This window comes from Vipera ursinii, assembly GCF_947247035.1.
Source record: "Vipera ursinii genome assembly, chromosome: 1".
Lineage (NCBI taxonomy): Eukaryota > Metazoa > Chordata > Lepidosauria > Squamata > Viperidae > Vipera > Vipera ursinii.
The window spans coordinates 12,542,544-12,554,988 of record NC_139512.1 but is presented as its reverse complement, the minus strand read 5'-3'; the positions used below and the strand labels follow the sequence as shown (position 1 = coordinate 12,554,988).

The 12,445-nt window shown below is 42.5% G+C and overlaps 1 protein-coding gene across 1 annotated transcript in view; it reads right to left on the bottom strand.

Moving 5' to 3' along the window:
• DPP9 (dipeptidyl peptidase 9) overlaps positions 1-12,445 on the bottom strand; it is a gene marked incomplete at its 3' end in the record, with an annotated part of 33,521 nt that overhangs the window by 4,136 nt on the left and 16,940 nt on the right. The window contains exons 6-9 of the mRNA XM_083349295.1: positions 10,806-10,974; positions 7,103-7,216; positions 2,567-2,695; positions 721-782 (exon numbers count right to left, since the gene is read on the bottom strand). Of these exons, the coding sequence (XP_083205421.1) occupies positions 721-782; positions 2,567-2,695; positions 7,103-7,216; positions 10,806-10,974 (474 nt within the window). The remainder of the gene's footprint in view (positions 1-720; positions 783-2,566; positions 2,696-7,102; positions 7,217-10,805; positions 10,975-12,445) is intronic.

Sequence of the window (12,445 nt, the reverse complement as noted above, 5' to 3'; positions counted from 1 at the left end):
TGCACTAATTGCAGGCAGCTGGTGTTACTTAAGGAGGCCTTAGCCCACTGCTCCACCAAGGCTCTGCCAGGAAAAGTACCACCAAATATGCACATTGGCACCAGGGTTGGGTAGCTTGTGTAAATCAAACTTAATTAAATGACAATTAAAGTAAATTAGTTATTTTTTAAAAAAAAAATTAAAACCATAACTTCCTTTTCATTCATTCATTGATGAAGGCCCTTTCATTTTTATTTGGTTATCTTGCCAAGTCGCTTTTTTATAAGCCATCCGGCTCCGTAACTACTTTGGGCGGCACGAAATAGACAATTAAAAACAGAGGCAATTAAAATCATAAAGGGCAGGGTGAAAATAAATCAATTCCAGCCCAGAAAGGAAAAACCAATAAGAGTAAAAAGAACATCTACAGAAAAACAATTGCCATCATCCCGATAGTTGGACTTCGTTTTATTTAATGATATAATTTTTTTTTAAAGGAAAATGAAGATTTCCCCTAACAAATTAACCAAATGAGAATCGAGGCTATTTTGGAGCTTTGTTTGTTTGTGTTTGTTTTCCATTTTTAAATGAAACAAGCAGAGTTACAGGCCTAATTTTCTCCCTAAAACACATTGAAACAGCTGGGGAAACAAGGCAGCATATACAACCATATTTCCCACAAAATAAGACCGGGGCTTATAAATAATTTTTGCTCCAAAAGACACATTAGACTAGACTCACCTTTCCTTGGCTGTCGGTTTGAAACTCCGCCAGTTTTAGTGAGATCTTCGGATTTTTGCTACCTGAAATGGTCGTAAAATAAATAAAGAGATGCAAGTGATCTGAGGTCTTAACATCTGCATCCAGATGTTTTCCCCCTCCCGGGAGAAAAAAAAAATCAGTTCTACTCACTTAGGTTAATTTCTTTGCGCCTGACCCCGGGGGGGGGGAAGGGGGGCGCTAAGTAGATAATCCAATATATTGATAATTTTGTCGGGTGCCCTATGCAATGTTTTAACTGTACGCTCCTCTCTCCTCACAGTGGTTAGTTAAGGGTGCCACCATGGAAAAACCCTGATTAGATTACTCCAGATTGTTTAAAAGGTAAAGGTAAAGGTTCCCCCGCACGTGCGTGCTAATCGTTTCCGACTCTAGGGGCCGGTGCTCATCTCTGTTGAAAAGCCAAAGAGCCAGCGCTTGTCCGAGGACGTCTCTGTGGTCACGTGGCCGGCATGACTAGACACCAAAGGCGCACGGAACGCTGTTACCTTCCCACCGGAGTGGTCCCTATTTTTCTACTTGCATTTTTACGTGCTTTCGAACTGCTAGGTTGGCAAAAGCTGGGACAAGTAATGGGCACTCACTCTGTTACGCGGCACTCGGGATTCGACCCGCCAAACTGCCAACTATCTGATCAACAAGCTCAGCGTCCTAGCCCACTGAGCCACCACGTCCCTCCAGATTGTTTAGGATCACACAAAAGGCAAAACAAAAAAACAAAGACGCTGAGACTTCTAGAAAGATTGCAAAGAGAGCAAGAAAGGGGACTGGAGCATAAAACATAGGAAGAACGGTTGCATGAATTAGGTACATCCAGCCGAATTAAGAGAAGGACCGAATTAAGAGAAGGATGAGGGCTGACATGATAGCACTCTCCCCGATTTTCGAGGGCCTGTCACAGAGTGGAGGGGTTGACCTGTTCTCCAAAGCCCCTGAAGGCAGGAGAAGAAGCAACGGACGGAAACTAATCAAGGAGAGAAGACAACCTGGAACTAAGGAGGAATTTCCTGACAGTGAGAACAATTCACCAGTGGAACCACCTGCCGCCAGAAGTTGTGGGTGCTCTAACATTGGAGGTTTTTAAGAAGAGACGGGACCGCCGTTTGTCTGAAATGGTATAGGTTCTCCTGCCTGGGTAGGGGGTTGGACTAGAAGACCTCCAAGGTCCCTTCCAATATTATTCTTATTCCCCCTACAAAGAAATGGGTGTCAAGCTATTCTCCAAAGCCCCTGAAGGCAGGAGAAGAAGCAACGGATGGAAACCAATCAAGGAGAGAAGCAACCTAGAACGAAGGAGAAACGTCCTGACAAGTGAGGACAATTCACCAGTGGAACCACCTGCCTCCAGAAGTTGTGGGTGCTCCAACATTGGAGGTTTTTAAGAAGAGATGGGACCGCCGTTTGTCTGAAATGGTATAGGTTCTCCTGCCTGAGTAGGGGGTTGGACTAGAAGACCTCCAAGGTCCCTTCTAAGCCTTTTACTCTATGTTCCATATTATTATTATTATTATTATTATTATTATTATTATTATTATTATTATTATTAAATTAATTAAACTTATATACCGCCCTTTTCCCGTAGGACTCAGGGCGGTTCACAAGGTTTTTTAAAAACAATACAATTACAAAAATTAAAATCAATTAAAATGATTACATTAACCTTGAATAAATAAAAAATCCCAATTAGAATCCAATTAAAACCCCAAATTAATACTCTCAGACTGCCTATGGACATATGGAGGAGGTCCCTGCCAGCTCTGTTGGGAATACCTGTCACGCTTTCCTCCTTCCACCACCTCCCACTGACCTGTTCTGGGATAACGGTATGTGTCCGTTTTCCGTTCTTCAAGGGCTGGGGAAGGGACGTGAATCACCTCCACCTCAGACTCGTCCACTTCCTCGTACAGAATTCGCAAGGTCTTCCAGCCTTCGGGTCCTAAATGGAAAGCAGGCGTTATTAGACGAGAGAAGAGAAACCTTATTGTCATTTGTGGTTTTTTTCCCTGTCTTCAGAATGGGGACACGTTAAAAGGAAATTCTGATGCCTGCTCTCGAAATAAGACACACGAGACACTCAACGCCCATATATTCTGTGTGATATACACATTACGTTACGAAAGAAGTAGTCGAACACCGGGATAAATAAAAACCAACCGTTTAATAAACTTAAGCTTTCGTCTCGGCTAACTGCCGACGTCGTCAAAGCGTCAAAATGCCGGAGCTTGGGAAGCTTGCTTAGAAGACCGGCTGTTTTTGCGCTCTGCTCGTTGAGCGAGTTACTGGTCTACCCGCCCCGGTTGGCCGTATTACTTCTAGCTGTCTCGCACCCGTCCGTTGTGTTCCTGGATTTGGAAATCGCCGCCTCTCTCGTTGTCACTCTTGCCTGTCTTGTCCGTGTCTGAATGCACGTTTCCGTAGGCTGGTCCCCTAACACCTCTTGTCCTATGGTCACACGCAAACACACACCCGCCTCCGTATATGTGCCCAGCTCTTGGTCTTTTTGTTTCTTGCACAGGACGCATTGGGGATTTCTCCCCTTCAACGGTCGTAGTTCTTTGTCGTCGCACGGGCCACAGCGGTTCAGACCCGGCGTTGGAGGCGCTCGTTGCACCCGTTGTGAGTTCTTACGTTGTTCCTCCCACTTCCTTAGTGCCTGATAGAGGCAGGCAGTAAATCTACGTGGCGATTAATTGAGGGTCCGTCTGATAGCCAAGCTTCCTTCAGCAGTCAGCCGCCCTTGGTGGTATCCTAGGCGATGGCCTCCACCCCTGCAAGATCAAACGTGTGGTTATTGCTGGCCAGATGCACCCACGCCTGTGATCGCTGTTCTCGCCGTCCGATGGCCGGCTCGGGTTCATGAATCCCGGTTCTGAGCCGTTTAGTCATCTCCCCGACGTAGTTGCAGTGACAATCCTTGCATTTCATGCTATGTATCACCGACGATCGTTGGGAAGCGGCACCTTGGGGTGCATTATTCTGGCACGTCGGGTTTGGTTTGGTTTGTGGGCAATGCTGATGTTATATGGAGCTAATATCTGCGCCGTTGCCTCCAACGCGCCACTGATATACGGCAGTGCTGTCCATGCCATAGGCGTGCCTGTATGTTGAGTCCCACGGGGCTGATACGGTCTGCTGTATCGTCAGTGGAAGTTCACTGGATAGCCGTTCTGCCTGCAGAAATGATACAGGCGACTCTTCTCAGCTCTTGCCCTGTCAGTGTTGCAGTGAACATTGACATGCTTAATCAGTGTCCTGATCTAGCCGATTGCCTAGGTCAGGGCTTTTCTGCCTTTTCACCCACTGTACCACTTTTAGGTATGGATAATAAATAATAATAAATAATAAACCTTTACTGTCAAAGTACAACATGTGTACATTGAGATTAGCTGAGCCTCTCCCCGTGCTCTCTCCCCCCCAACACATAGTGACAACAAACCCTCCATCCTACCACACCATGTGAACCAACCACACCACACACCGGCCTCCCAAGTCAATTCTGCATAAGTTCACAGAGATTATCTCCCATTCAAAAGCCTAACAGCCCACGGATGAAAGCTGTTTTTCAGCCTGTTGGTACGGCTGGCTATACTCCTATATCTCCTACGAGTAAAGAGATACCGTCCAGGGTGTGAGTCATCCCTGAGAATTTTCCTCACTCTTCCAAGGCAACGAGCCCTGGCGAGGTCATCCAGTGGTGTCAGGGGACAGCCCACAATGTGGCTTCAGAGGAATGTGGGGAAGAGCAGGCCAAGGCAGGCCAGGGCCCTTTAGGATTGGGACAGGAGGAACAGGTGAGACAAGAGCTCAGGTGATGAGCAAGGGCCACCCCCACCTGATCCTAGCGCAGGGCTTTTCAACCTTTTCACCCATTGTACCACTTTTAGGATAGGGCAACATCTGAGTACCGCCAGTCACCTAGCAAGGTGTCAAAAACTTGATGACCAAAAAAGAAAAAGAAAAAAGGAAGAAAGTGATGAAATCCAGGTAGTCCTCGACTTACAACAGTTTGCTTAGTGACTGTTCGAAGTTACAATGGCACTGAAAAAAGTGCCCCCCAAGCCACAGCCGAGCAAGACACCTGCCTGCCCGCCCGGCGGCGCTCTTCCTCCTGTCCAAGGTTTTCATTGTTGTGAGCATTTCTGTTGAGGATTGGCAGCAGGGGTGGGGTGGGGGCTTTGTTTGGTTTTTATTCCCCCCCCCCCGTCTGCTGTGTGGTTGCAGCAGGTTTTGGTCACTTCACATGACCCTGGGACAGTTACCGTCATAAATGTGAATCAGTTGCCAAGCATCTGAATGTAAATCACAAGACCCTGGAGATGCTGCAACATTCCAGCTGATCGGCGCTTCTTCTGGGATCAGCAGATATACTGGGATCAGCGCCGAGCTCCAGCTGGATCCTGGTGCTGATCCTGGTGCTTCCGCTGAGCCGACAGCCCTGTAGCTCCAGCCGTCTCTCGTTCAGGCTTGTGCGGTGCTGCCACCGGTTCAGCTCATTCCCCTCTCCCGCTGCCACTTTTCTAGGATGGTCGCGTACTACCTGCCAGGTGCCAATGTACCACAGGTGGTACCCGTACCACTGGTTGAAAAGCCCTGGGCTAGGTTAATCAATAAATCAAACGTATTCATATATTTTTTCTTTTGGGTCTAATTTTTAAGTATTAAACAAACAGAATCCTTATTTTCAACTAATTTCCAAATATTTTAAATTAAATGACCAGAATTCCCCTTGTCTCTACTTCTCCCTTTAACCCTCCAATTAGTAATATGAAATCCCCTCTAATAAATCAAAACCCCAATTTTCTTCAGCCTTATTCTGGCTTTCTTCCTTTGCCAACTAGCCTTCCATGTCAGTGCTCTTAAATCATCAAATAATCTCTCTCTATTATTATATTATTTGAAATAAGAGACCATTTAGTTGCCATTTTTTGGGAAGGACTAGCCCATTTATCTTCATTAGATCATCTCCCTATTTTTCCCAATTCCCCATGATTTTCCTATGTTTATCTTCCATTCAATCTGTTCTTCTTTCCTCCTCAAATTTCTTCTGATTTATAAAGTCTTTTCCATTTTCAGTGTGGTCACTCCCTTTTCTGGATTTTCCATTAACTGTATTTGTTGGTCAACTGAATCCTCTGTCTTAGTATTTGATTGTTCCACTTCTTCTGTTATCTTCTGCGTTGTTAGTTCTTTGGTTGTAGTCAAAGTTTGGGTTTGTGTATCTAAGCTGGCATCTTGTTCTTTTATGTTGAATCTTATTTTGTCACAAGCTGAAAGAATGGTTTCATGTCTTGCTTTCAACATGGAAAGGATCTTTTCCTGGTCTTTATCCATATTCTCTTAAATAGTGTGTTAAGCTGAGAACTTTAAAATCAGACATTAAAAATAATTTGTATTATAGGTGGTCTTCATTGTAGAAGTCGTTTGTCAAGTAACATTTTATAGTCCAAGGTATTTCATCATCTCAAGAAATATCTAATGTTTCTCAGATAAAAGAAATAGAAAAGCAATTCCCCGCATATAGCTCTGAAAGTCAGTAAATGTTTACATTCATAGCTCAAGCAGGCAAATTGTGCTGCCCAGAAATTCTCTTTACAGTTGACTTTCTCACAGGTGGTATCAATCAAGGTCGAAAGAGCTTTACCTGAAGTCTGGGCTTCAAGCCAAGTCTCTTTTAGGTAATGTTGTTAGTTGCAAAGTCTTGTCCGACCCATCGTGACCCCATGGACAACATTCCTCCAGGCCCTTCCTGTCCTCTACCATCCTGTCCTCTACAAATCTAGCAAAATCTTTTCTTTTCGTGTTGTGGAAACGGGACACACACCAAATTGTCCTTCCTCACCCAGAAGAGGATCTGCTTATAATCCTTTTTTGTCTTGATGTGGGGGAAAAAAACAGACCATGTGGTCTGGATTATGGCTCCCAAAGGTGCTTTTTTTTCCCAGGAGGCAACTGGACTTCCTTGTTTTTCCTTTGAAGACGTTTCTCGCTTCTCCAGCTCTGACTGGATGGTGAGGAAGGGAAGGATTTATACTCCTTGCAGATGGCCGGTCATTTGCCTTCTTTTCAGAAATTCTTTTTTAGAAACTGAAAATTCTGTTTTAGCGAAACGTCTTCGAAGAAGGACGAGAAAGTCCAGTTGCCCCCTGAAAAAGCACCTTTGGGACAACCGTGACCTGGATGACTTGAGAATCTCCGTAGACGTCATGGCTCCCATTTTTATGGAACACGCTGCCCTCAGAGGTGTTCCTCCCATCCCAAAGACACGGTGGGCCCTCTTTTCCAGCAGATCCAGACATTAATTTGAGAAGACAGCCATTTGGAGAGGGCAGCCTGGAATACGTACCTTCTTGGCAAGAGGTTGGACACCACCAGTACCCTGTAAACCGATCAAATTCTTCTTGGATGACAAAAGTGGCCACACCGGCTGACTTGGGGTCATCTAGCACACTGGATAAACCTGGGGGGGGGGAATTGTGATGCTCTTTATATCAAGTGTCTTAAAAACCCTCAGTTAATCTACCTAATAAAATAGAATAGAATAGAATAGAATAGAATAGAATAGAATAGAATAGAATAGAATAGAAATAGAATAAGGAATAGAATAGAATAGAATAGAATAGAATAGAATAGAATAGAATAGAATAGAATAGGATAGAATAGAATAGGAATAGAATAGAATAGGAATAGAATAGGAATAGAATAAGGAATAGAATAGAATAGAATAGAATAGAATAGGAATAGAATAAGGAATAAATAGAATAGAATAGAATAGAATAGAATAGAATAGGAATAGAATAGAATTGGAATAGAATAGAATAGAATAAGGAATAGAATAGAATAGAATAGAATAGAATAGAATAGAATAGAATAGAATAGAATAGAATAGAATAGAATAGAATAGAATAGAATAGGATAGGATAGGATAGGATAGGATAGGATAGAATAGAATAAGGAATAGAATAGAATAGAATAGAATAGAATAGAATAGAATAGAATAGGAATAGAATAGAATAGGAATAGGATAGAATTAGAATAGAATAGAATAGAATAGAATAGGAATAGGATAGAATAAGGAATAGAATAGAATAGAATAAATAATAGAATAGAATAGAATAGAATAGAATAGAATAGAAATAGGGTAGAATAGAATAGAATAGAATAGAATAGAATAGAATAGAATAGAATAGAATAGAATAGAATAGAATAGAATAGAATAGAATAGGAATAGAATAGAATAGAATAGAATTGGAATAGAATAGAATTGGAATAGAATAAGGAATAGAATAAGGAATAGAATAGAATAGAATAGGATAGGATAGGATAGGATAGGATAGGATAGGATAGGATAGGATAGGATAGGATAGAATAGGATAGAATAGGAATAGAATAGAATAAGGAATAGAATAGAATAGAATAGAATAGAATAGAATAGAATAGGAATAGAATAGAATAGAATAGAATAGAATAGAATAAGGAATAGAATAGAATAGAATAGGAATAGAATAGAATAAGGAATAGAATAGAATAGGAATAGAATAGAATAGAATAGAATAGAATTGGAATAGAATAGAATAGAATAAGGAATAGAATAGAATAGAATAGAATAGAATAGAATAGAATAGAATAGAATAGAATAGAATAGGATAAGGAATAGAATAGAATAGAATAGGAATAGAATAGAATAGAATAAGGAATAGAATAGAATAAGGAATAGAATAGAATAGAATAGAATAGAATAGAATAGAATAGAATAGAATAGAATAGAATAGAATAGAATAGAATAGAATAAGGAATAGAATAGAATAGAATAGAATAGAATAGAATAGAATAGAATAGAATAGAATAGAATAGAATAGGAATAGAATAGGAATAGAATAGAATAAGGAATAGAATAGAATAGGAGTAGAATATAGAATAAGAATAAGAATAGAATAGAATAGAATAGAATAGAATAGAATAGAATAGAATAGAATAGAATAGAATAGAATAGAATAGAATAGAATAGAATAGAATTCTTTATTGAGAATAGTATGGAATGCAATGCAATGCAATAGAATAGAATAGAATAAAATAAAACAGAAAATAGAATAGAATAGAATAGAATAGAATAGAATAGAATAGAATAGAATAGAATAGGAATAGGAATAAATAGAACAGAATAAGAAATAAATTCAAAATAATAGAGTAGAGTAGAAGCTGGAAGGGACCTTGGAGGTCTTCTAGTCCAGCCCCTTGCTCAAGCAGGAGAACGTCCTACACCATCTCAGACAGGTGAATGTCCAGTCTCTTCTTAAAAACTTCCAGTGTTGGAGCACCCACAGTTTCTGGTGGCAAGCTGTTCCACTGGTTAATTGTCCTCACTGTCAGGAAGTTTCTGCTTAATTCCAGGTTGATTCTCTCTTTGATCAGTTTCCAGGAGAGGGTGAGTTCTAGTCCTGCCTTAGGCACGAAAGCCAGCTGGATAACTTTGGGCCAGACACTCACTCTCAGCCCATCCCACCTCACAAGAATGTTGTTGTGCGGAAAATAGAAGGTGGAAAGAGTATTAGATAAGTTTGTCACTTTGTGTTATTTATAAAGTAATAAAGGTAGTATTAAAATCAGAGGATAGATGGATAGATAGAGAATGGATGGATAGATAGATTTATAGATGTATATATAGGGACGCGGTGGCTCAGTGGGTTAGGACGCTGAGCTTGTCGATCAGATGGTCAGCAGTTTGGCGGGTCGAATCCCGAGTGCCGCGTAGCAGAGTGAGCGCCTGTTATTCGTCCCACCTTCTGCCAACCTAGCAGTTCGAAAGCACGTAAAAACGCAAGTAGAAAAATAGGGACCACTCCGGTGGGAAGGTCACAGCGTTCCGTGCGCCTTTGGCGTCTAGTCATGCCGGCCACATGACCACGGAGACGTCCTCGGAAAAGCACTGGCTCTTCGGCTTTGAAACGGAGATGAGCACCGGCCCCTAGAGTTGGAAACGACTAGCACGCATGTGCGGGGGAACCTTTACCTTTTATATAGATGGATGGATGGATAGGTAGTTAGGTAGGTAGAGGAATTGGAAGATAGATGATAGAATAATTCAGTGATAACAAGATTGATAAAAAGATTCATTGATTGCTGAAGGAGAATGCACACTTTCTAAAGGAGTGTGACTTTCCTGGAGGCAGTATGAATTAAGTACCCTGTTTGCATCCACTCCTCCAATAAAGGACAATTTTGGTTCTCCCTCTGAGACCTTTATCTGACCATCACTGCAGTTTTTTAAGAGGAGACTGGACAATCACCTATCTGAGTTGGAACAGGTTGTTGTCCTGCTTGAGCAAGGGGCTAGACTAGAAGACCTCCAAGCTCCCTTCCAGCTGTGTTCTGTTCTGGTGATTAGTCACCCTGCCTAAGGCAGGACTAGAACTCACCGGCTCCTATTTCCAGCTGGGTGCTTTAACCCCTAGACCAGGGGTAGGCAACCCTGGCTCTTTTATGACTCGTGGACTTCAACTCCCAGAATTCCTGAGCCAGCATGGCTCAACTTGGAAACCTCTCCCTTTTCCCTTAGCATGGCTGGCTCAGGAATTCTGGGAGTTGAAGTCCACGAGTCATAAAGCGGCCTAGGCCTAGGCCAGGGGTAGGCAACCCTGGCTCTTTTATGACTCGTGGACTTCAACTCCCAGAATTCCTGAGCCAGCATAGCTCAGCTTGGAAACCTCTCCCTTTCCCCTCAGTGTGGCTGGCTGAGGAATTCTGGGAGTTGAAGTCCACGAGTCATCAAAACAGCCGAGGTTGCCTAGCCCTGACCTAGACCAAACTGGCACTCTTATCATTTTATGGGGGTACTTTATATTGTTTCCTATAAACTGTTCTTAGCCACCCAGAATTATGTGTGGCTGGATATACATTTGTCTAAATAGATAAAACCCTCCCCAGAGGGGCACAGAGAAACAAGACGCCATGTGGCGGGAACTCTTTCTGTGCGTCCACGCGCCGACACGAAACCCCGCCGTGGCCTTCCGGGCGAGGAAAGCCCCGCGCCGAGGCCCCGGCGGCGTTACCTTTCTGGCAGAAGGTCAGCCGCCGTTCTTCCCCCGTCTCGATGTTGGCCACCCACAGGTCGTTGCTGTTGATGAACGAAAAGAAGGAAGGGTCCGCCGAGCAGATTTTGGGGTCCATCCTGGGGCCCGAGCATTGCGTCTGGATCTCCAGCGGCTTCATCGGAGAGACCTGGAGCCAAAGGAATTGCCTTTCAATGAACCCTTTACAGGTGCTCACTCAGCAACGTAAATTTGGGGGCGCCGTTTTTATACCTCCCTATTTCGAGCACAAACGCCTCAGCAACCAAAATTTCGGGGCGGCGTTTTTATACCTCCCTATTTTGAGCACAAACGCCTCACTTAGCAACCTAAATTTGGGGGCAGCGTTTATTCCTACCAATTTCGAGCAGAAATGCCTCACTCAGCAATGTAAATTTGGAGGCGGCGTTTATTCCTACCAATTTCGAGCACAAACGCCTCACTTAGCAACCAAAATTTGGAGGAAGAGTTTATTACTACCAATTTCGAGCAGAAATGCCTCACTCAGCAACGTAAACTTGGGGGCGGCGTTTATTCCTACCTATTTCGAGCACAAACGCCTCACTTAGCAACCAAAATTTGGAGGAAGAGTTTATTACTACCAATTTCGAGCAGAAATGCCTCACTCAGCAACGTAAATTTGGGGGCGGCGTTTTTATACCTCCCTATTTCGAGCACAAACGCCTCACTTAGCAACCAAAATTTGGAGGAAGAGTTTATTACTACCAATTTCGAGCAGAAATGCCTCACTCAGCAACGTAAACTTGGGGGCAGCGTTTATTCCTACCTATTTCGAGCAGAGATGCCTCACTTAGCAACATAAATTTGGGGGCGGCGTTTATTCCTCTGTATTTCGAGCACAAATGCCTCACTTAGCAACATAAATGTATTCTTGCTTCTTTCCCAGCACAACCTCTTTGATAGATGTTGGAAATGTAAACATAAGCCAGGCACGTATTATCATGTTTGGTGGACATGTGACAAAGCAAAGAATTATTGGAAAAAGATACATACTTGGCTAGAAAAGATGTTAAGAGAACATGTTGATTTCAAACCTGAACTTCTCTTATATAGGTATAATGCAAGAAAAGACTAATAAACAAAGCTTATACTTGACTTTGCATGTCACAAGAGCGGCAAGAATTATATTTGCGCAACCCTGGAAAAATGAAGGAATACCATCAGATGAAAAAATAATTTTTAAAAATGCTAGAATGCACAGAGATGGACAGATTGATCATGAGATGGAAAGAAAAAAGAAGAAACGGACTATTATCAAACCTGGGACTTATTTCACCATTGGCTGGAGGAAAGAAGAAAGGATTGGGAATTAAATATGTATCAGCATGTAAACAGCACACTGGACGTAAAATTACTACTGTACGTATGGAAAAAATGAATAATAATAAAAAACAACCTAAATTTGGGGACTGTGTTTATTCCTACCTATTTCGAGCATAAATGCCTCAGCAACCTAAATTTGGGGGCATTTATTCCTACCTATTTTGAGCAGAAATGCCTCACTTAGCAACCTAAATTTGGGGGCGGCGTTTATCCCTACCTATTTTGAGCAGAAAATGCCTCACTTAGCAACGTAAATTTTGGGGCGGCATTTATTCCTA